We start from the raw sequence: 24,756 nt of genomic DNA, 5'->3' as shown, positions 1-24,756 counted from the left end.
CTGACATTTAGAATAGTTGTCAAGATATAGGTGAATATGAGATCTAGGGAGAACAACTAACACCCACCAAACTTTGGGACAGACCAAAGTCACATGCAAGTGAGACACTAGGTTGCATCCCTCCGCCTCTAGCGTAAGTCTTAACAGCCCGTGAAAAATTTTTGGCTTATTAAGTCATAATGCTGTAGCCTCCATATGTATATAAATACACATACATACATGTAGTTATTACACACAGCAATTTAATTTTAAGAGAATCATTATCCTTTGAGACTAGCAGAACAACCTACTAAAAAGCCTCCCTCCAGAGCATGACCCTGCAGGTATCTCCTGACACTGCCCCAACAAAATACCTCAAGATTGTCCAACGCTAAATTAATACAATGCCAACAAGCCGCTTCCCAGAATGGAAAAGTATCTGGGATGCAGTTCATCATGCTTAAAAGTGATTCTAATTACACATCATCTTTATTGCTCTCAGAGCCTAAGGCATGGGATCTGGGTATCACACACAAAGCAGCAGACAGTGTCCAGGAAAGAAACTGTATTTCCTAGAGACAAGCTGCCTACAGAGTAAAAACACAGCAGCTCAGAAATTAAGCAAGAGGAAGTCAATTACGTAGATAATATACCAGCCCACTCCTAATACGATAAAAAAAATCTTGTGCAAAATCTTCATGAGTGCTGTTTATACATTTCACTGTGAACAGCTATTAATTAATTTACAAAACACATTTAATAAGCACATTGTTTTAGATTGTATTAACCGATCATAATTTTGTAATTGCCTGCGCTGTTATCAATCATGTCCAGGTAATCTACTGAACTTAATTTTAATGGAACTGCTTGATTGATGTTCTACAAAAATTAGTGAGCAAGGAGAACAAAAACAACCCCCTAAAAGCAAAGAAATAATTAAATATTCAAAACACCAGCAGACTGCTCTGTTCCTGGCATATATCTTGATATTAGTCATGGTTGCAGGAGACTGGTAGCTTATCAGCAAAGCCTGCATCTCTTCATTAGAAGAGATTTACTTAAAAATACTTGCCAAGGTCTTCTCAACAGATTTTAATTGTAGGCTCAGTCTAGCTTTCTGTATTTTTTTTTTCCTCACTGTTACGTTTTATTTTTTCCCCCCTCTCTTTTGAAAGATTTATGAGGTAAAGAAAAGATCTCCCTTCTTATTCATGTCAAAATATGTTGGGTGTTAACAATGGAACTTAAGAGCACATAATTCACCTTGGCTATGAGGGACCATCAGGTGTGACTTGGATCACTGGAAACTAATGCATGTGGGAAGGGAAGAGGAAAGGGCGAACAGTGCCACAGAAATATTATTCCCCACTTTTAGACAAAGAGGAAGGAGAGGGAGGCAGCGGAATGAGTTTCTCCTGCTTTGCCCTCGCCTGTTTATGGAGCAATACAGTTCAGCTAGAATAGAAGATGAAATAATCTTTAACTCACATGAACCAAAACCTCATGAATCCTTCCCTGATCTGCATCTGGGGCAGCACAGTGTTATGCTGCTGTGTGCTATGGAGAGTAAATCTTTTTGCCTGCCCTTAATGTTTCATGTAAATGTACCAGGGATTTCTTTCTGCCTCGTATTAACCTTTACAACTTCATCATGGCACAGCCTACGTTTTCAATCTGAGTTTTAATGCAAAATATCTTTATTTGCTGAGCATGTAATTCAGTGAAGGTCACTGCAGATCTCCAATCATTTTTTAATCAGCTTAACCTGAACTACATTTCGTAGCTCCAGTAAGGAGCTAATAGACTTACATCTACAAAATACATCTGAACACCATCATGCTCTAAAAAAAAGAAGGAAGAAATTAATCAATCTGCTTACCATAGACAAATAATTGGCCTCTTGCAATGTTTCTTCCTCGAATGTTTCCTGCAATGCACTCATAAGAGCCTTCATCTTCTTGCTGAACATCTGGGATTTCAAGAACTCCTTTGGTTTTGTTGTGGTCCGTTTTCTTTGTCAATAAGTTTCCATCAGACCTCTTCCAGCTAATACTAGGGACAGGACTAAATAATTATATTTCATTAGAGAAAAAGAGAGAGCATTTGTTATAGCAGAGAAAAGATAATGTGAAATCCTTTCATAAAGGTAATAATATTTAAAAAAAGAAATCATTTCTGTTTCTAAGAGTGACATACAGAGGTTCATGAGACTGGGATTTTATAACCTGGCCAATGTATTTAGGGGAACAAGTCCAACAGTGGGATGAAGTCCTCAGTCAATTCTATGATTGCTCCTTAGGCCAGTTTGGATTTTCCCTGCAGTAACTCTTACTCGGGACTCAAACCTGCTTTTAAACACTGTGACACTGAAGGAATGACTTTGGGAGTCCAAACAAATACCATAGAAGCACTGAGTTATTGACTGGTTTTCAGAGCAAACAAATTCCCTGTAGCAGTAGAGGTATTTTCACACCTCAAAATAGGAAATATTGGACAAGAATTCAAAGGACCTAAAATTACCAATAAATCTAGGTATAAAAAATGGGAACCAAGACAGAGGAGGGCAGACAGACAGTTGAGCGAGGAAGTGGAAAGCATGAGACATTGAGGCTTGAAAGGAGATAAAGACAAAAGAGAATATTTCTTGTTTCATGTTTTTGTAGCTTTCTATCATTTTCATTTCTATTTGGATCAATGTATCCTATACAATAAAAAAATAGTCAAGTGTGAAGGCAGCTATAAATACTTCCTGGATTTCTGGTAATATCACAAACCATACAAGCCTCACTTTCATGATCTATTATGTCACCAAAACACTTTGAAATATTAATAGCGTTGGATTTCACAGTTGCTTTCTGTTTCTGCAAACTGAAGTAAGCTGCTTTTTCTAAGCAGACGAGCAGTTACGTTTTGAACAGCTTTTTACAGGGGCTTTGCCTAAATGCTGACTTCTTTTCCATCGGAAGTAACATCAACAGCAAACACTCGGTACTGAACTTGAAAACACAACTTTCACAGAAATTAGAAGTGCACATTGCCCTTGTCTGCCAGTCCCCAAGGTCTCTGGCCTGCAGTGCTGACTTACACACTATTTATTCCTCTTTAGCAGAGGCCGTAACTGCTCACACCTTGAATTATTTAGGTCCTTGGTTCAAATCCTTGTTTATTGACCAAAGAAATCAAGTCACAAATACAGGACGGATAAATTACTTAAGGCAGGTAAGGTTAGGCCTAATTTCTGCGTTTTGAGTCTGCGTGGCTATGATGTTCGTAAGCTCACCCAACGCCAGAAAAACCAGGACCCGGGAGAAGTGCGAGTACTCAGCAAATTACACGGATTGAACAGCTGGGCAGGTGTTAACAGAGTAACTACAAACATAAAACCAACAGAAATAGGCTATGTACAGGATAATTTACAGCTAGACCACTAACATAAAATGAATAACAACCCCGTAAATTTGCTTAGTTCTGCATTTAAGCTTGAAAGATAGGACGGGTGCACTGAAAGTCTGTAAAGGTTTTCCTGGTGCTGGTGGGAGTTCAGCTGGGAAAGAGAGCCTCCAAGCTGCCCTTCCCCCTGCTCCATAAAACAGAAAATCATAGTCCCAAACCCACAAATTTAACCAAGGGATCTCCAAGAGCTATTTAAGCAGCATAATAATTTCTCCAGCTACCTTACATTTTTCCACCATAACTGAACTGCCTGTGAAAATGGTTTGGAAATATAAGCAATTTGCTCCAGATTTTGGTGTTAGCTCTGCACTGGTACGTATATAAGTATGGATAACTCATATATACATACACACACAAGTTCTGACTCTTACATGACCCCTCCAATCCAGCTGAAAAAATTATTACAAATGTGTGAGACTGGGACACGCCAGACATCATTAACCAGTGAAAGATCTGCAAAGAACAACTGAAATTTTATTCTCCAATTTCCCATTTTTGGGTCAAGATCTATATAGTTGTTCAAATGCCAGATCTTTTTGGGCAACAGTAGTTGTCATCACCACCTTCATTAATTGCCCTTCACTATGAGACCAAAACCTATTTCAGATGCAAACTTTAATATTATTCTTTACTAGGACCTTTAAAAGGGTTTATCCATTTTTCTCAAATGCACTGGTTAGTCTGTTAAAAGGTGCTGCCTCCTCCACAAATCTTGCGTGACGCTATTCATGCAGAACTTCTGTAAACCAAGTTACTTTTAGTTATTTAAAAGAAATGCAGATCTAGTGCAGAATAGGTCTGTCTCACAATTGCCGTGCTCTAGTCAGGAAAACAGCCAGAGGTATTTTGCAGTCTTGCGATAGATTGATACAGACCGTTGACGACACAAAGGAGAGCATGGCTGGCTTTTAAAATGCTATTGCATATTAAACAGTGGGTGAATAGCTACTGTATAACAGAAGCATGCAGTGCATTGAATGCCAGAAGCATTTAACTACTTACTTTAAAGGCATCTCTTCTGGTTTTTTTTTTTGGCAACAAAGAGATTAAAGGAAACTAACAGCCATATGGGAGAAGAAAAACAACAATTAGATGCATTCATTCATGCTCTGCTACCTGAAAGTGCTTCATCTAAATATTTCTTATTCTATTAGCCATTTCTTGTCTCTTAGTACTGACTATTCGTGAATAAGGAAAGTCTGCACTGACACCAAGGCCAGAGGCAGGGCTCTGTGGAAAAAGGCCCCTCTGTCAACTTGTCAAGTCAAGTTTACCAAGGTTTGAGCTGAAGGCGCTGTCCCGTTTGCCTTATCCACACCACATACTTATAATGACATCCTTGGGGATGTTTCAAGGCAAACTCGCCTCATTTTTGGCCAAACACAAGGGTGTTTGAAACGCACTCCCTCTGATGTTAACTGTAGCAGGAGGAGATAAACACCTCAGAATTTGGTTCATCAACTTTGCCACATTTAAATGCAGGATTGCAATAAATACTTAACAGCACTCCTGCCAGGGAGTCTTGCGCTGAGTGGCCTACTTTTATCAGCAAAGGGAATTCATTTGTCAGGACAGCAGCTCCTCTCAGCCTGAGCTATAGGTTAAATGAGCAGACTGCAGGAGGATCCATAGCTCAGCCATGTGCCATCATCCATAGGAAGGACCTTTGTTATCACAGCAGCTTGAGAAGGCATGCGTTCTTCATTGCCTCTGCTGACACCTCATTATCATAGGCTTTCCAGCATCTTCAGTCACTGTATTTTGCAGAAAGTGGGGTTTTTTTGCTGGTTTCACCTTCTGAGGTTAGTTTACATTTTTATAACCAAATCTCTTAACAGCAACCATTACTACAGCTCATATGAAACCTTTCAAGGTGAAAAAGACCCTGAATTCAAATTAAAAATTAATGAAATTGCTTTTTGTAATAAATTATCTATTTTACAAGTTGATGCTTCAAGAAGTGAAACTGTCCTTTAGGTATACATAGGTGTATAAAAAAACCCTAGTTTAATAAATATAGCCTTGTGAATTTTTGTAGGATTATGCTGCATAATCATTCTATTGAAGGCCAGTATTGACATCGCTGCACTGACTAGTACATTCCCATGCAGATTTGGGATCATTCTGCAACTGGGGGGGTCTTCTTTTTCATTTAGTCACTACCAGTAACCAGATTTAAAAAGATACTGTGTGGGGCTAAAAAGTTTTGGAACATATACAGAAACAATGAGTACACTTCTCAAATTTATTACACTTCATAGACAAAGTCTTGCTTTCACCTGAGTAAATAAGAAAACAGTGCATAAATATGAGAGTGTCTTTGTACATAAATCTGTAGTTTATTTGAAACCTTCAGAGCATCTAGGAGTACTAATTTAATTTATATTCTACCATACAGGCAGCAGAATCACAAAACCATAAGTTACTAACTCAGAAAGAAAAGACGATGGAAAATATTTTTTGGTTGGTGACAAGTCTTGTCACACCAAACATGAAATTAATTTGTCTGCAGCATTACAGCCCACACCAAGATGAAGTTTCCACTTTTTTGCAGCAAAGACTCAGCAGCCAGATGATGCATTGCATCTGTGCCTCATCTTCCGTCCTGTGCATCTGAGGGCACTTCACAGTAAAATTAAATCTACAGCCTCAGTAATGAAGACCATGCCTAGTTAAACAAATGAGACAAAGCTGAGGGTTGAAAGCTGCTATCATGTCCGCATCAACTGCTGACAAAAGGAAGAATTAGGATCCAAGGGGCATAATAATTGAAGTGCTCAGGCTTCATTGTCCTGATGTATTACCTGGTAAACAGCAAAGAAGCAAAGTTTTCTGAAACCTGATATTGTGTCTCATTCTCCTGTGGTCACAAGCCACTCACCTTAACTATGTAAGAGAGGATCTTCCAGAGCTGCTTGCTCATCCCTTAAAGTGCAAATCTGAAGTTATTAGCTCTGCCAGGAATGTAAGTTGAAAACAGCCAACTTCACTTGTGGTGGCAGAACTGATTCCTATATATATGATTTTAGAATCCTGTAATTGATCCTTTTACAGCCTCCTACATAAACCCCCCGAGAATATACTAGAATAACCATCTAATGAAGTATTAAAGCCTGGTATTTTTATGTAAGTTTAAGTAAAGATGGTTATTTGGAACCCACTTGTAGCTGTGTGATTATCTACTTATACTAACAGTCTCTAGAAAAACCTTTCCCTGAATACATTTACAGGAACATGTGGGGTCATCCCATGAAAAATGAATATTCTGGGTTGAAAGAAATCCTGTTTTATATTATTCACATATGCTCTTTACAACCTCAGCTGGCAATGGCTCATCTGCAGGAATTCTGAACAGATTATTTCCCTATCTTAAAGAGAATGAAGAAAAATATAAAATACAGGCACAGTTTAATAAATGTGTGCACCAGACATGGAAACTACTTTGTTTAGTTTCATTCCAGAAACTATTCTTATTTGTCCAACAGGAAAAAGTGAGTTTGGAAGAAATCTAGAGAATGAAGCACAGTAACTCAACTGAATATAACTCCCTCCATGGTACTCAATCCCCTCAGACACAGTGAACAATAATTTAGATGTATGGCATGATTAATACAGCTTGATCCAAAACATGACTTTTAATACTGGCATAGTATTAAACACTGTCAACATAATGAATATCAGTGCAGAACACAAAGTCTCATCTCTCCTATTAAATTGCCACAAGCTGCAGCATTTTAAATAGTCAAGCTGCTATTTTGTATTTTCGTTTTCCCTCTTTTAAAGAATTAAGTCTAATGTACATTTTTTGCCTGTTCAGATTCCCCATGCCAACCATCAGGTAGTTGCATGCTGCTTACATTTCTTTTCGCCCAGCTGTATTTCCACCACAGTGAGGGCTAATTTACTTTTCAGAAACCTCTTACTATTCATGGTCTCTGTTCTGCAAAACAGGATGCAGAGTCAAGAGCTGGCCCAAGTGCTTTTGTCCATGTGGGATCCATCCCTCCAAACCCTCTTGCCAGGAAGAAATACTGACTCTTTGGCCCCCTTATATCGATTTTCCTCAAAACAAGCAAGGTTTTATGACTGGGCTAGAAGACCATTTGTCAGAGTCAGTCATGGTATTTTCATGTAAAATACAAAAAGAGAGCTTTGCAACAGAGGTGTGTGGAATATACCTGCCTCTGGCTGTCCCAAAGCCTGGCTGAAAGTACTTCTTAGTTGGGTGGCTTTGAGTAAAAAGGCATCTCAAAACTCAGCCGTAAGTCTGGCCTCTCGTACTTGCATTTTAAATGTGGAAGTGTTTTTTGAGCAAGGTCCAATAGGTATGATTTGCTGTTCCATATAGAAAAGAGATGCTATTTCTCTAAATACCATGAAAGTACTTTCATTTAAGACTTTTGGAGACCAAAACCACAGCAGGTTGCCTATAATCTGCCTTAGATGTGAAAGATTTCTGTTATTCATAGCACAGAGGTAGTAGCAGCTGACAGCATTGTCTGAACCAGTGGACTAACAGTATGAATATAGAAAATTATGGATAATGGGAAAGCAGTTCTGAAATCCAAGAGAGATAATAACCCTTAGTGCTTGTGGCAGATCAGAGGTATAGCTCAACAAATGTTGAGCTGAATTGATTTTAACATAAACAGACAATAGCAGGGGCTAGTGTTTTAGCAGAATTTAGGCATCTAAAGGTGCAGATGGCCACACTGCTGCATTTATATGTGCCTAACTACAATCGTAAACAGCTGGAGGTAGAAAACTTCGAGCTTTTAACAATACCACTAATCACCTACATACCTTTAGAAATCCAGCCTTATCTAGTAAGTTAAGAGCATTTCACCTGCAATCTGTTTCTCTTGCTTTATTCACATATAAATGCCCGCTCTGAAATAAAGCTTTTTCACTGATTGACATGTTAGTCAAAATGTGGTTCAAGACTCTGTTCAGAGAGAAGAAAAGCAGACTGAAAACAGTACAGTTCTGTATGAGACATCTAACCTAGCAAAAAAAACTCTAGAGAGGAGATATTCTCTAGCCATGCCACTGAAGAGCCTTTACTCAAACAGCACCTCTCAAATACATACACTAAACTAGATGCACATTAGTAGTATGATAAAAAAAGTTGGAAGAAAGAATTTCTGCCCATGGATCATTGGTATTTACTCAGTACAACTCCAGGGAAGTATAGCAGCACTAGTTTCAACTGCAGTCCTATATGTGAAGAAGAAAATGTATATTAAAGCTGCATTAACTCTCTCAGCCATTCCATTTTCTAAGCACAGCATAGAAGGTACTGTGCTCACTGAGGGATTTCATTATCCATATGTCCTTTCAGTCCACCTTTTTTTTTCTCCTTAGGATGTTCTTAAAATGGCAAAGCCTGTGAGCCTCATTAATGTGACCCATCTTTACCCCTTCAGTAAGAAGGCACTGGTTTGTACGTATCATTTACTCTGGTTTTTAAATGCTTTTCTGCTGTCAATGTATCATTGTTAAATGCTTTCCATGCAACAGATGGAAATATGAAATGACAACCTGAAATGTAAAGCCTGCACTGACTCACACACAATTAAGGAGGTATTTAAAGAGAGGTAGCTTGACAGTAGTTGGAAAGGAAAATCATCTTTAGCAGGAGTGTTCCAGTCTGGTACTTGTTTGGGGCCAAAAAATATGCATATGCCTTTGAATATGGCTCTGTAGAAATAGTCTTCATCCTTAAATAAAAATTAGCCCTACAATTAGTTTATATAAAAATCTCATCTGAAAGGGAAGGCCATTTCCCGTCTTATTAACTTTTTATTTGCTTTATTTTACTACTTCCCAGCTTAGGTTCCAGAGGAACATTTGATTAATTTGTGCTGTCTGCAAGTCAGGCTTTTAACCTCTGGGAAAGCTCTAAACACTTTAAAAGCTTACAGCCTTAAAATGGATTTTCAAAGTGAACTTAAACTAAATAGAGGTCAACAATCTAAGGTTATTTTAGCTTTTCCAGGGAAAATGGATGCTCATTGGAAAAACTAGTTTTTGTAGGCTGGTTACACTTACTCAGTTAACCATCTGCTCTTTGAATACAGAGCATCCCTTGTTGTCTGAATGCACGACTACTACTGTAAATGAATACAACAGCATAAGCAACCTGGGAAAAATATAGGCTACCGCAAGCCTAACAGACTTGTAGATTTTAGCTGGAATGACTACTGCTAGGGCTTCCCAGGGCTCCTCAGCATCACTTCGGAGAAGAGGGTGCCGAGAGCCACGTGAATCTGTTAGATCCATTCTAGACAGTCTATCTCTTGAAACACAGCCTGTTTCTCCAAGTTTCATTCTTAACAATGCTGTTACACAGAAAAACATTCCTATTCTGATGCGGATCAGATGTGAATATGCAGTTACACTGAATGCTGTAACCTGAAGTCAGATCTCATCTCAGAATTAAAACTGCTCCCAAGGAATATAGTCTTTGTTCTGGTTTTCCGTCCCTTCACCACCCTTCCCCCCGCCCCCCACTCCAAACTGTAACCAAGTGAGCTTCAGTTACAGTATAGTTTTCTTTCTCGTCTCCTTAGGAACACATTGCACAGAAACAATCAAACCAAGGTTAAAAAAAAAAGGTAAGTTTTACAAATTCACCTTCTGACCAAAAATATTCTACTGTGCAAATTAGAAAGCACCATTGTTTCTCACTGTCGAACAGTGTTAGAACCCACATTTTGACAAAAGACAGAAATCTTACTTTCCAAGGGCAAAGCATTCCAGTTTAACAGATGAGCCCTTCGCTGCATATGTTGTTTCTGGAAAACGTACTTCAATCTTTGGTTCATACTCCCCCATCACACCTGTTGAACATCAAAACAGCTAGCACTCCAGTTGAGCCTCAGACCTGTCTAGTACAACAGAATTTCAGTGTAAAAGAAAGGATGGCATTAATAGTGTTAGAGCCTTATGTTCCACCCGTGGCAATCAACACAGAATGTCTATGGAGCAGACAGCCTGTTGGGTGAAATTCAACCCTATGCTGAAAGCTTAGGTGAAATCTGTACACTCTATGCATTTGGGAGTTGAAGAGCATGACTTTGTATAAGTTCTACATGTACAGAATGTTGTGCATTAAAGTTTTAGAGGTAATTTAGGGTTCACACCTCTTGTTAAGAGCTGTTAACAAGCAATGCCTTTGACATCGGTCACTTCTCAGGACACTGGATAGATTCTGGGTGCAAGAGAGAATTACAGAATTCTGCATCCAAAATATTTGTAAAACATTTAATTTCTTTAAAACATCCAAATGTGAGCTCCAGACTTGAGAAAGGTTGATATAATTAGATGTAATTATCACATTTGAAAATCTGGCTGAACATCTCATAAGCCACAGATAATCCAGTATCAGTTCAGGGCATTTAATTTTGCAGCAGGTTTGGGATTGCTTTAGCAAACTAAACTTTTAGCTGAACTTCTTACACGTGCATGCATCTTTCAGCGTAACTCATTGCAACAGTAATGACAATATGAATCAGATATTTTCCCGCACAAGGAGTCTTTGTCCAGTTCCCACACTGAAAATGAACTGATTGTTATTTATATTTAACAGGGATCTGGGTAATATTACACATACAATTTGCACCGTTGCCTTACAGGCTGCCTGTTTAGGACCCAATCCAGAGGCCACCAAAGTGAATGGGAGAAGATAAAAAGAGACTGATAGAATGAGCCTGAAAAAAGGAATAAAGTAGAGTGATGAAGAGGAAGAAAATAGTCATAAAAGATCTTAAGCATTTACAATCACAGCTTCCGCCAAATTACTAACTTTTGAGCTGCAGAACTATAACTTTGTTTCGGCTGATCTGATTATGTTGTAAAGCAGAACAGTCTCATAGTGGAAGTATTATTCTATAATGTGCAGTTGAGTTTTATTTATCCTAGAAACCTAACTCAATACAGACTTTTGTCACCGATTGTCACCACAGCTTTGCAAACAGTACAAGTATACTGAAATTTAGGTGAGCAAATTTATCTCATCACCCCTGTCCTGACAGTTGAAATCTCATTTCAATCCAGAAGAAACTGTGGGATCATGTCCCACTGCACAACTTTTTACTGGGAGCCTTTTACCCCCCTGAGGATGTATAGCAGTATCAATCTCCAGTAACTGGAGAAGGACCAGTTAGCATTCTGCTGCATGTTTTTAGCCAAGCATGCCCAGATAACTTACCATCGCTGCGGAGGGTGAGAGGAGTGGGTGGCCCCCGCACGCTTTGCTCTGCTTTAGCGTTCGTTACAACGCAGGTGTAATTGCCCACATCTGATGGCTCTACTTTGGCAATGTACAGATTTCCCGTTTCTTGTGAAACAAAGCGGCGACTATCTTCCTGAACATATAAGGTATTATTGTTGAAGATCCATGTATAGGACAAGCCTAGAAAACACCAGATACATATCATGCATCCTTTCCAGAATAATCTGCTTCCCGTTACTGCTGTATTGCCAGTTGAAAGAATGAGTCAGTTACGGGGCGAACCACTGGGGACGTGCAAATTAGCAAAGGCAAGGTAAGCATTGCTTTAGTTTTAAACTCATTTCAAGCCACTTCAGAAGGTCGCAAAAGTTTTTGTCCCCTGCTACATTTCATTTTCCTGCTCAGCCTATTTTTAAGTAGGAATGGCAGCGCTGCAATGCCATGAGAAAGCTGTTTTAGTAAATAATTTCTATTTGTAACACTTTCCCTCTGAACACCCAGAGAGCCAGTTGCTGGTCACACAGTGTTACAGCTCCTTTCTCCACTCTGAATATAGAAAAATGAAACTGGAGCTTTATCACAAGATTCTCGTGAAGGGGGGAGCTCAGCTGCACACAAATATTTTGGAGATTATTTAACATGCAGGACAAGAGGAAATGGCCTCAAGCTGTGCCAGGGGAGATTCAGACTGGGTATTAGGAAAAAGTTCTTTACTGAGAGAGTGGTGAAACACTGGAACAGGCTGCCCAGGGAGGTGGTGGAGTCACCCTCCCTGGAGGTATTCAAGGAGCATGTGGATGTGGCATTGGGGGATGTGGCTTGATGGGCATGGTGCTGTGTGGTGTGGGTGGGTTGTTTTGGTGTGGGTTGTGGTGTGGTTTGTGGGTGGGTTTTTTTTTCTTTTTAATGGTTGGACTTCATGATCTTACAGGTCTTTTCCAACCTTAGTGATTCTGTGATTTGATCCTATTGCACCTTTGATCCTTCTCCTTATTTTCCATACTTACCTCTGCTCCGTGCTTCTTGCCCTGTTTTGACTTCCTAACCTTTTTCTGCCATCTTTTTCCGCCATCTTTTTCCATACAGTGTTTCACAATGCATACCTTAATAATGTATGTCTATAGTCTAGGCAACTTAAAACTAGTTTATTTGACTAGCTCACCCTGGAAGGGCAGATCTTCATGCGAGCTTGGCATCCAAGTACCCTGCTTTTCAGAAGGGCTTTTTGGCCAAGCCTTGCTACGCTGCCATCAGTGCCGCAGCGAGCAGGTTCAGTGCTTATAAGACAGCGTGCTGCAGCGCGGGTACACCCGAGGTGTCCTGCCAGCCCTGCGGCTGCTTCGCATTGCTGCCGGCACCCAACAGCGGGAGCAGGACTGAAATTCTGTCTTTAATAAGACGCAGTAAATCAGAAGTTTCAAAATCTACCAGTTTAGCTTTCCTTAATTAAATGTATAATTCATAAGCTAACAGTGTTCTGCCAACAGCTTCATTTTCACACATTTCCCCATCAACAATCCCATTTGAAAAAGGTTATTTACATTTCCTCTCCCCCCCCTTACAATATGTGTACAGTATGGTAATAAGTCTGCAAACTCCAGTAGTTTTGTGGAGTTTTATGTTATCATCTTCTAACATTTTAGGACTCTCATTAGAAATTATGCATCTCCAGGGAGCAATCAATGACACTTTCTATATTTGGCTAAATCCTGCAATAGGTTCTGTTTTACTACAGCTTAATGCTAAACTTTTTTCTGATGTACTGTAAACCTAGAAGATGCAACAATTCCTAAAATAGTGTAATACAACACATGTGTGTCCGTAGACATCTGCACACACACGAGATGAAAGCACCACGGTTTCACATTTGCATGCCCGTGTACTTTTAGGTACCTGGTTAAAGCATCTATTTACAGAAGAATATGTGGAGATGGGTGGGTTTTTCCACAGGGAGGATCAGCCTGTAGCTAGATACAAGTGATGTAGCCATGACCTGGTATGTCTTCCAAAGACATACTATACAGAGACTATTTTCCTGTCTCAGACACAAAGTTTGATGACTACAGTCTGGCTGGACAAATAGACTAAAGTGACTGGTGCGAGCAACACTCTGGTTTCAACTCTGTTTTTTTTGAAGTTCACTAACTTGCAAGTTAGGGACTATAAAGAAAACGCTGACGATTTGAAGGGTAAATACTTTAATCTATGTTCAATTAAACAGTATGTTGTAAACTTGGGATTTCTGGGTCTGCAATCTCATCAGATTTCACAATCTGGTGCTCCAACGTCCCTTTCATGACAGCCAGAACCCTTGCTTTCCTCCTCACACCAACCTACGTAAAGGCACATATGGGCTTATATGCAACAAAACTGCTCTGAGCAGTTGAACCACTGGTAGCTGGACTCAGACTTTCACAAAAGGTTAGTGTAGCTAATGATAAACCAGAGGTAGTTTAAAAAGCAAGATAAATAGGAAAATGAGTTTGGAGGTTCCCTTCCCAAAGTCCAGTTCTGGTGCTGGCAATTACAGGGCTGAAGAAAGCGCTGACCCACTCTAACAGGGCACCACCGTACCTGCTAAGACACCAAATGGATGCTCATGAAGGACCTTCAAACCATCTTATGGCATGCAATCAAAAACCAGATTCCTGCTGTAGGACCTGGCGATGTAACTAAATTTCCTGTGTAGGATAAAGTATATGAATCCTAATAAAACTCTTAAAACCAGCTTTATGCTACATAGACATTCTTCATGAGGTCAATCTGTGAATTAATTAATCAGTAAAAGAGAGCCAGTCCTTGTCTGTCCTGATTTCAGTTCTCAGGGGGCTCCAGTTGACTTTATCTTCTAAAGTTTCTGTTACTCTCTCCCTGTCTGTACTCCACTATTGCCTTAGGGCATATTGATGAATTTTCCCATTAACTGGGACAAGTGCAGGCCCCTCCTTTTCATATTTAAATCCTTTCCCCCCCCCCCCCAGTATGAGGGATATAAACACTAGTGCTCTTCTAACTGCAGGTACCTCATCACCAATCTGCAGGCCATCCTTGCCTAGAGCTAATTCAGCTCCACTAAACTCTGTAGAAACCTTGATTTTAATTGACTTCAATGGGAGTTGGATGAAATCTCAAGAGAAAGGAACCAAACTTTGGAGATCAAACTTTTTTCTCTTCTAAAGCATAATACCAGCAGTCTTCTCCCTTACACAGTACCTTTTCTTAGGAAGTTAAGTGACAACATCGACAGATGTAATAGGCTAGAAAATCTAAAGTTGAGTTATAAAACAAGCTACAACATTTCCATTTTGGGTCACTTTGAAAAAACCAGATATGGAACAGATCCATTGAATGAGCAGAAGAAAGTAGTGAAAGGCCCATGCCATCACTTTTAGGGTTACATTCATTTTCATGAGTAAATCAGCAGCTGGGAAGAGTCTGGTGAAGGTAGTGCTGAACAGAGGTAGTAGAGGCATAAAAGGGAAATTATAAAGAGACAGTAACCTGCTAATGAAGTCTGGCTAGAATGAACTTGAAAATTGCTGCTGCCAGCTATTTTATGGAAGAACAAATAAAGTTACAATTATTTTTTAGCTTATTTTTTTGTTTTCTGTTTAACCACAGGATTTCCAAAACTGATAGCAGTTGGGATCACACTTCAACATACCCATGACAGGCTCAGAATTCTTGAACTTGAGACCACTATAAAAGGGCTTCAGCATAAAAGGTCTCACACAAGTCTTAGACATTATCAGCACCAAAGATTTTTGTGGCCTTTTTTCCTCCATTTCGTTTTCTCCTTAGTGCATAGACATGTTTGACTGTAACTTTCCCTCTGGAATAATCACTTTTCACATGATGTTGAAGATGAATCAACATGCCTGAAGTAAGGGAATAGAGGTTTTTCTATACCAGACTAATTAGCCCGATTTTCCTATTGCTCTTCTCACTACAGTTAACGCATGATGTTTTAGAAAAATAAACCTGGGAGGTAAAGCTGTGTGGTGGGGCAGAAGGGAGAGAAGCAGTTTTGGAAGGGATTCCAAAGCATTCACTGATCACAGGGTGCCTCTGTGTGTGGTTAGAAGCAAGCTGGAGCAATTTCAGGCAAGTCCTTACTCAGTGGTGCTTTAGATGTGGACCAAGCAAGCATAATTTGGTCCCAGATTGTTGTGGGGTTTTTTCCCCTCATAAACTTTTGAAGGAAATTGCTTACAGTAAAAGTTGAGCTTGTTCCAAAGACAGATAGAGAGAAACTATGATTTACCCTTAGATTACAAAAAAATTCTGCTAACCTTATAGAGCTTTAAACCCAGAGAGAATCCTTCTGACAACTAGACCTACAAATAATGACAATATAAAATTCAGAGCACTATGCAAGTCTGTCGTGGTTTAAGCCCAGCTGGCAACTAAGCACCACACAGCCGCTCGCTCACTCCCCCCCTGCCCCAGTGGGATGGGGGAGAGAATAGGAAAAGTAAAAGCGAGAAAACTCGTGGGTTGAGATAAAAACAGTTTAATAAATGAAATGAAGTAAAATAATAATAATAATAATGATAATAAAAATTGTAATGAAAACAACAACAAACAAGAAAGGCAAGTGATGCAAATGAAAACAGTTGCTCACCACCCTCCGACCGATGCCCAGCCCAAGCAGCGGTCCCCCGGCCAGCCTTCCCCCTAGTTTATATACTGAGCATGACATCATATGGTATGGAATATCCCTTTGGTCAGTTGTGGTCAGCTGTCCCGGCTGTATCCCCTCCCAACTTCTTGTGCACCCCCAGCCTACTTGCTGGCAGGGCGGTGTGAGAAGCAGAAAAGGCCTTGACTCTGTGTAAGCACTGCTCAGCAGTAACTAAAACATCCCTGTGTATCAATACTGTTTTTAGTACAAATCCAAAACACAGCCCTATACTAGCTACTATGAAGAAAATTAACTCTATCCCAGCCAAAACCAGCACAAAGTCTCAGGATTTAGTTAGCAAAAAGTAATAATAAAATATTATCCATATAAATTAAGAAATTGAGGGTAGAAATTAACAGCTATGTGTCAAGGAGTTTTCTAAGACAAGCTTTGAAAACATTAATCACCTTCAGGTAATTAATTTTTTTTTTAATTCTGCCTAGCTATGGCATAATAAATATCACAGTGCAGCTCCTTTTCACATGTACAGCTGATCGGTCTCAGCCCAAATTAACATATTTAAGCACTGATCACTGGAAAATGATATTTGCTCTCAAAAGACAGTGATCCCAATGCTGTTATTGACTCTGTGAGAAGATGCCTTGGAGAACTGCCTTTACTTCAAAGGGGCTACATGTCAGTGGAGGGATAATTACAGCAATGTAGACTTCATTATGCATATGCCAAAGTACGAGCTATTTTATTAGTGCTGCAGTCCTAGGGTGTGGTTGGGGTTTTGGTTTTTTTTTTTTAATGCAAGGCAGGTGACTACATGGTGTCAGTCTCCCTTCTCATGCCAGAGGCCCCCAAAAGTAGGTTAACTCCACCTGACCTTCCAGCCAAGCACTGCCTGGGGGGCACATCCTGAGCTTGGCCAGGCAGGAGAGCATTGCCTACGCCTGTCAGCTGTGGGCACTTTCTTTCAGAGCACAGCTGGGAAAGAAGAGCAGCTGATAATGACTCCTGATATACTAGTCTAGGGAATATAACATTTCAGTGCTTTCCTCAGCCTGAGCAAATTCAAATCAATATTGCTCATTCTGCAGGAGAACAGCTACAGGCTGGTCTCAGGGAAGAGACTCTCCACCTCCTGCCAGAGCTGGCAGGAAAGGATTAAAGATTCATAGGAGCATTGAGAAATAGGAGCAGAGAGAAAGGGACTCTAAACCCATGACTAAGGCACTCAGCTTTATAAAGGGAGATCACTTCAAACCATCACTTTAAGATTATGCATTTTATCAAGTGACTGTCTAATATAAAATGCAGAAAGAACCTCAGGCAGCAATCAAAGACCCTTTTACCTAAGGCAGCACTGCTTGCCTCATCCCACCCTCTCCACATAGCCAGCCTTCCATCTCCTGCTTCCACGTGCACCCCCTTCCCTACCCTTCTGCTGGCTGAAGATTTGGCATATTGCCCCACTACACAGGTCCACAGGGCTCCTACTTCCTTAAAAGTGTTTTATTTTTGTGTTTTGTTTTTTGCAATGTAGACTTAGTACAGTAACATCAGTATGGAGAAAAGCCTACAGACTCAGCATCCCAGCTTCAAACCCTGGCAGCTCTTATACACAAGTAAATGCAAATGCATGAGTGATCCTGCTGCTCTTAACAAGATTAGGAACTTCCTTAAAGCTCTGCAGGGAGCCAGCTTGAAGAAAACAGGCCCTACATCAGACTTGACTTCTAAGAAAATAAATGAATAACAGTCAACCCCACAGTCTTGTGTCAAGTATTACCATTTAGGTAGCAGCTTCTTAATCACAGTGAGGTCAAGCTCATATATAGCTACATAAATGAAAGCTTCTTCAAGCTTTCTTCCTCCTCCCTACATGCTTTTCTCTGCTTCCTAGCTCTATATAAAGCAGTATTTTTTAATAACATAACACTATACATTGATTACATAGGGAAAAAACAGCTGACCTAAAGAACTTAAGCCAGAGAAGAGACACTTCTCAGAGAAAGAAATACAGCTTACCTTCCCACCCCTGCACTCCAGAGCCTCACTAACAAGCAGAGGAAAGCCACATGCTGAACTTTATAAGGTGTGTTAATGAGCCTCATAAATAACAACAGCTGAGGCTGGAGAGCAGCCGGTGCATAAATAGGCAAGGAAGGGGTAGAGGAGGGAATGAAGGGTTTAGGTTGGGTTGGGTTATGTGGGGCAGCTTTGCTCTTTCCTTCAAAAACTGATTACAGGCCATGGTTTTTTGTTCATTAACTATAGCAAATTTTCAATGTCTTGCTTGAGCTAAGATATAAACTATACCTTTAAAAGGTGGGTCTTTTAGTCTTTTGTTCTTGTGTTTGATCTTTTCTTGAAGTGCTAGTATTTGTTTATAGCAATAAAGAGTAGGTTCTCTTTCAGTGTTAAATTTTTAGTGTAGTTTTAACACAGCTCTGTAAAGTTTTTGTTCTCTGAGAGTTAGTTTAAGGTCTAAAGCTGATGTGAAATCTGTCAGAGTGATTCTTCTGTCTCTTTTCTTGGTTTTTCATTACATAGCTGCCTAATGTATTCTCTATCCCCTGTTAGAGTGAAATCACTTATTTCTCTTGTATAAGCAAAAATAGGTTATCAGTGCGGTTTCAGTTAAGAAGCATGCATGCAAAAAAGCAGTAGCACAGCTGTTCTTGTCAACTATATCAGAAAACTAAGTTTGGTTAAACTTAAGCTTTAAATATTTTAACTATTTTTGAATGTGGAAAAGCATATGGTAAACAGCTGAGTGGCCTAATGATATCTGTAGAGCTTCCTTTCCTGTGAACCCAGCGGAAAGTTCAACTTCAGATTGTTTGTGGTATAGGGCTAGATAAGCTTGGCAATGTGTTGGTCTCTGTAGTGAGAGGTAGAAAGAGAAGTGAAACATTTCTCTAGATACTGTAGATGGTAGAAACATTTCTTGACCTCTCATTCTGTATATCTGTTCTTACTTCTTGATGTTATATGGGAAGAAACTTCAATTAATAAAAACTCCTTGCTTTCTTAGGTTCTTGCTCTTCTGTCTCGTCTTCTACTGCTAGAAGAAGCAGATACAGACTTTCTAAGTTAGTAGGAAGGCAGGAGCTTTTAGCTAGTCCATCCTATTCCAAAATAACTATATTAATGATAGCAGCTTTCAACAACTGCTGTGCAGAGGTCTTCTGTCTTCCTTCAAGTCAAAGGAAAACAAAGCCAGTAACCATCAGAATGATGTTTCTCTTCCCTCTATGTAATGTGTGGGTAGGGCCAGGTCTGTCAAGTGACTCATCCTGGAGAAAGAAGCAGCTGGTCTATAGGAAGGAATGCCTGAAGGGCTGTATCCATCTGCTCTGGCTCCCTTGGGTGTCTTTTCAATGACATGGATAACTTCTTTCTAAGAGTATAGTCAGTTTTTTCTACTTGAACAGTTAGCCACAGCTTCCCTGTAAATGCTCATGCTAGCAAAAGGTCTGCATTGGTTATAGGATGTATCTACTAAGTTGGATAGGAAATTCTAAGAGCAATTTTGTTTCCTAGTGTTTACAACACATTATACAGCTTGTATTGTCTTACTCATGTTAACATTATAGGAAAGGCAACTCATTTCCTGCTGGTATGGTATATCTTCCAAATTCTTTCATATCTAACTAATTCCTGTCACACTTAAAGTACTGTACAGAACACTGTAATGGAAGCTGTACATAAGGCTAGTAATCCTTTCTACTGTAGGTATTGCAAGTCAGGGGCAAGGGTTTCAATTAAAAAAGAATTAATTATAAACCCTTTTTATTAAAAACAACTTCCTAAGCATCCTGAGATAGTATACAACTTATTGTCATTCACACCATGTACTTCGTCCCCATAGTATATAATTTTGGATCATAAATACAGTGTTTAGGGATGACAAAAGAACTCAGTTTCTGTTCTCTAGAGACTTGTTATTTCAGATAATGTATTTTTCAGGCCTCTTGGTCAACAGCTCACATCTCCAGTCTAAGAAACATTGTGGCAAAGGCTTTGTTAGTGGATACCATCTTGTCAGTTCAATTAATCTGGGGTCAACTCACTTGTTAACTATTTTTGTTCTGAATGTTTTCTTCTACTCATTCCTATTTGTCAAATCATAATTTTACCCTACAGCAAGAGGGAAATATATAGCTTACTGACTCAAGGATAGATGTGTTGTCTTTCTGTCTGTCCTATTGATACATTTCAGGAACTCTTTCAAGCCTTTTCTGCCCTCAAGGACCGGGTTTTGCTTCATCTCCTTGATTATATACTTCTTTCATATGGCTGTAAACACTAAATGAACTGACATTTCCTCTCTGTTCAAGACTTGCGGGCTTCAAATTGATTGATGGGTTTCTCTACATCTCTGATACTGCATTCTTTTTATAGATCACTATTTACCTTCTCATGGGAATTTGTCTTATGACTCTGTTTCTTTAAGAAGAATTGGGGAAACGTTGCTGAGAGCAGGATGTTGGTGCCAGCACACAGAAAACTTCAGCGCCTGCGGATGCGTGGTCACCTCTGCTGAAAGCGGGACGTGAGTCACCTATAAACTGCTGATTCTTTCAGTCCAGAACAAGACAATTTGTTATCTCTGCTATTGATAGTTCCCCTTTTTTGATCCACATCTGCTTTTCCAGGGTAAAATTTCCAATCATCTTCAGCTAGTTATGTTAGGAAACAGTAGTTCTTACTCCAGACTTCAAAAGATCTGAAGCAGTTTTGATCTGGGTTCTAAAACCCCTGGAGGAGATTTGTGAATGTATATGGCTCAAAACTTGCAAGAGTCAATGTTGGTGAGAAAAAATAAATATCAAAAGATCACTCAAGAGCTTCTCCCTTCTGGTAGGTACAAAAAGTGTTAAGAAAAAAGGACAGCAGCAGTGTACATACATGTTCAAGCCTTTGTATTGCTCTAAATGCTGATGTTGGAGGGGGTAATACACCTATAAAAAGGAGGAAAAGGAAAGTTGTGCCCCATGCTTAGGGTTGTCTTAGATGAAAACTCTGAAACATTTTGCTAAATGCCTTACTGGTTCATTGCTTGTCACCTGGACTTCACCTTGTCCAGAAAGGAAGACCTCAAAAACAGCCTTATGGTTAAGAAGCAGTAGTAGGCAATGGCAACAAAAGCAAGGCATCCCCAAGTCAATTCCCCAGAAAAATCCTTATCATTTTTTACCTGAAGCATTGAAAGTTATCAAGCAACCTGATCTAATCAGATCTCCTTTGATCAGAGAGTTTACCTCTCCAGAAGTCCCTTCCAGTCTAAATTTTTCTATCATTTTTTCATGATTATCAGGAAGAAGAAAATCAAGTGTTCAAGAACAGAAGACATTTTCATGACAAATCTAATGTGTAAAATGCAGGACTCAAATTATGGCATTGAAGCAACTAGCACTAAAAGGCAAAATAATCATTCCACTCAGACCTGAAGTGGTTTTAATGTAGAAAGAATTGCTGTTGGTTGCTCTTCTGCCATTCCGTATGGGTGAAGGAGCTGAGATAACCAGTCATGTCAGGAGACAGTCTTTCAGACCTTCATGCTTTCTTTGCTTGTGTCATATTCAGAGTCATGATGTGTTCTAGTCCCTCAAGTTAACCATACAATAATAAAAAAGGCCCCCTTAAGAAGTGTAAACCTCGGTGTCCTTCAAAGAAATGAAATCAAAATTTGTTGTAAACCCATACACTTCATGCACAAATAAATTCCAGTGCTAATCAGCCAGGGAACTGCATAGACTACATCTCCTGTGCTATCACAGTCAATGTTCAGGCTGCACACAATGTAGGACTATTCATCATACCTCCGTAATGTGGTGGAGGACCACAGAGCAGAACCACTCCTTGTCCTTCTCTGACTGACACTGTGCTTCTTGTTTTCGTTTCAAAATTTTCAAGATCTTGAGAGAAAAGGAGAAAACAAGACCTAGTTATTATCTGTCAGATTTATACCTAACTGTACCCAAAGCTATGCAATGCTTATGTAACTCAAGAATATATTCATGTATTCAATAGCGTAATGTAATCTCAGTATGTGAATTGACACGCTGTATGGAAAAATAGCTCATCCAACCTAGTATCTAGTCCTTTGGCAATCATGAGATACTTATTCATAAAGCAGTTATACTCTAACCCTGTGAGTTTGTATTTAAAATTCCTAATTGCAAACCTACTGTATTATTCTGTGACTTTTTCTAGCATCATTTTTTGGAACTTATTAGACTCTTAATCTACAGGGATATGAAAAAAACATTTTGAGTTCTTTCCTTTTTTATAGAAATAAAAAGCAGGTGTGTTCTAGATATACAAGTGATAATAAAACATCATCAGGACTCCTGCAGACTGTGTGTTTAAATGATGATAAAAGTAAGTTGCATTCTTCATGAATCTGTTCCGTCCTAAAGCTGGCTGCAGTAAGTGGATATGTTTTAATTGACTTGAACAAACTTTAGCACTGGTTTTAAAGGGGAGAAAGAGGATACTTGCAGTAGGAAATCATGTGATGGTTTAGGGAAATCTCCTGTATAAACATGTCCATGCCTATCTCCCATAGGTGATTTTTATGGCTATTCATTTTTATTTTTTTAACAAATCTAACACCACACTCAATGTCCTCTGCTTTCTCACATTTCACTGAGATGTGGAAGTATTATCAGTCTCATTCCCTTTAAAAAATATAATTACAAAACATGACACAATGGATGTACTTTAAAAAATGATTATCTACTTTTTGATCCACTTCTCATCCTAATGAGAAGACTTACCGCTTTTGTCAGAGTCCTTTGGGAAATGATTGCTTGAAATACATTCAAAATATGTTTTAATATAATAAACAATATCAGTTTCCCCTTAAAACTCTTTATACCATAGTGTTGTATACTGCTTGCCTTAACCTTATTTTATTTACCTTGCTACAGATTCTTGTTTCAAACAACTGTTCCATTTTTCATCAGCTGAACAACTACCTGATCCAGAGTTCAATAGAGAGAAATAGTTCTCGTTGGTCAAAGCAATAACGATTACTACCCGTACAGGCTCAGCTATTTATGTCAATATATCAATTTTCTCCCCTTTAGTTGAACTTTACACAGTTAATTTTTCTTTTCCTCCTCTTCATCTCCTGTGTATTGGTCTCCTATGAAGACGTTGTCTACTCAGAGGTGACTGAATTGAATTAGGCAGCTGTAGCACCTCCTTGCGCTGCCATAGCCACAATAGATGGTACCTGTCAATACACCGGGAAAGTGTTTTAAACTCTGATGTTCTTCTAATTGCCTGCTGGCTAGGTCTCTGCCTTGCAGTCTGGGTAGTCCGGGGGGACAAAAAAAGACAAGAAAGGCCAAAAAAAAAAAAAAAGAAAAAAGTTTATTTAGTTAGTTTTATTCCATCCCGTAATACTTACTGGAAAAGAAAACAGCGGATGGATGTAATATGACTAACTGGAGTTTGGATTCATACTTAGAAGACCCTTACCGGCCCAATCTCTGAATGTGTGGATTTATTTATTTACCTGTTCTGCAAATTCAGTCTGAGAAAATTAATCATCCTTCTTCCTTTTCTTTTCTTTCCTGTGGGTCAACCATTTTCTGAGAAGGAAAAGGCCAGCACAAAATATTTGTGTGGCAAAGTGGCCCCTGGGGCAACTGTCAAGACATTAGATGGGGATTTGCTTGGGTTGGCTGGCCTGAGGCTTTCTGCTCTGGGAGAAGGGGCTGGCTTTGTGTGGGGAAAAAAAGACCACCCTCGAATTTTCCTATTTATTATGTTAAATAGAAAAAAGATTGGAAAGGTGCAAAACATTCAGATCTTTTAGGATTCAGGCATAAAAATGGTCATGTTTCCTTTTCCTATCACTTTCCCTGGGCTGCTGATACAACACAGATTGTGCAGTTTCTACATAAAAATGGAGTTTAAAAAAAACAACCAAAACTCTTGGGCAGTATGAAAAATATATGTAGTCTAACTAGTGGTTTACAATGCTTTCTGCTATGGTAAATCAGGCCTATTATTTTGCTGAGAACAAAATTTCACTTGTTATGAGACACCCGAGAAAGGAAGAAAGGAGGGGAAAATAAAAGGAAGCGCAGTGCAGCAGTAGCAAAAGGTTTTGGTGACAATCAAGAATTAACCATCTAATACTTTACTCTGAAATTGGAATAGATTTTGGAAAGTAATAAGTTGCTAGTAGCAATTCTTAGTTTACTGACACAATATTATGTCAGGTTATCATTTTTGCTCTAACTTTAGAAACTGTATCACCTGTCCGTGTTTCTCCATTAAAACCATGACAAGTATCCCTAATTTATATATCGAAAAAGCAATAGTACTAGATCTCTTATGGGAGTCACTATTTTATAATTAGCAGGACTACTTTTGATTATATGTGGGGAAAAAGTTGACTTTGGCTTTTTAATCTACTTTTTTCAACCTT

At 39.2% G+C, this 24,756-nt stretch overlaps 1 protein-coding gene across 1 annotated transcript in view; it reads right to left on the bottom strand.

Moving 5' to 3' along the window:
• CNTN6 (contactin 6) overlaps positions 1-24,756 on the bottom strand; it is a 116,327-nt gene that overhangs the window by 44,046 nt on the left and 47,525 nt on the right. Inside the window, exons 4-7 of the mRNA XM_009817442.2 lie at positions 22,130-22,225; positions 11,645-11,848; positions 10,172-10,274; positions 1,859-2,043 (exon numbers count right to left, since the gene is read on the bottom strand). Coding sequence (XP_009815744.2) covers positions 1,859-2,043; positions 10,172-10,274; positions 11,645-11,848; positions 22,130-22,225 — 588 coding nt within the window. The remainder of the gene's footprint in view (positions 1-1,858; positions 2,044-10,171; positions 10,275-11,644; positions 11,849-22,129; positions 22,226-24,756) is intronic.

This window comes from Gavia stellata, chromosome 12 (genome assembly GCF_030936135.1).
Source record: "Gavia stellata isolate bGavSte3 chromosome 12, bGavSte3.hap2, whole genome shotgun sequence".
NCBI classification, from domain to species: Eukaryota; Metazoa; Chordata; class Aves; order Gaviiformes; family Gaviidae; genus Gavia; species Gavia stellata.
Note: the sequence above shows the minus strand (reverse complement) of the source record. Positions and strands in the feature narration are given on the sequence as shown.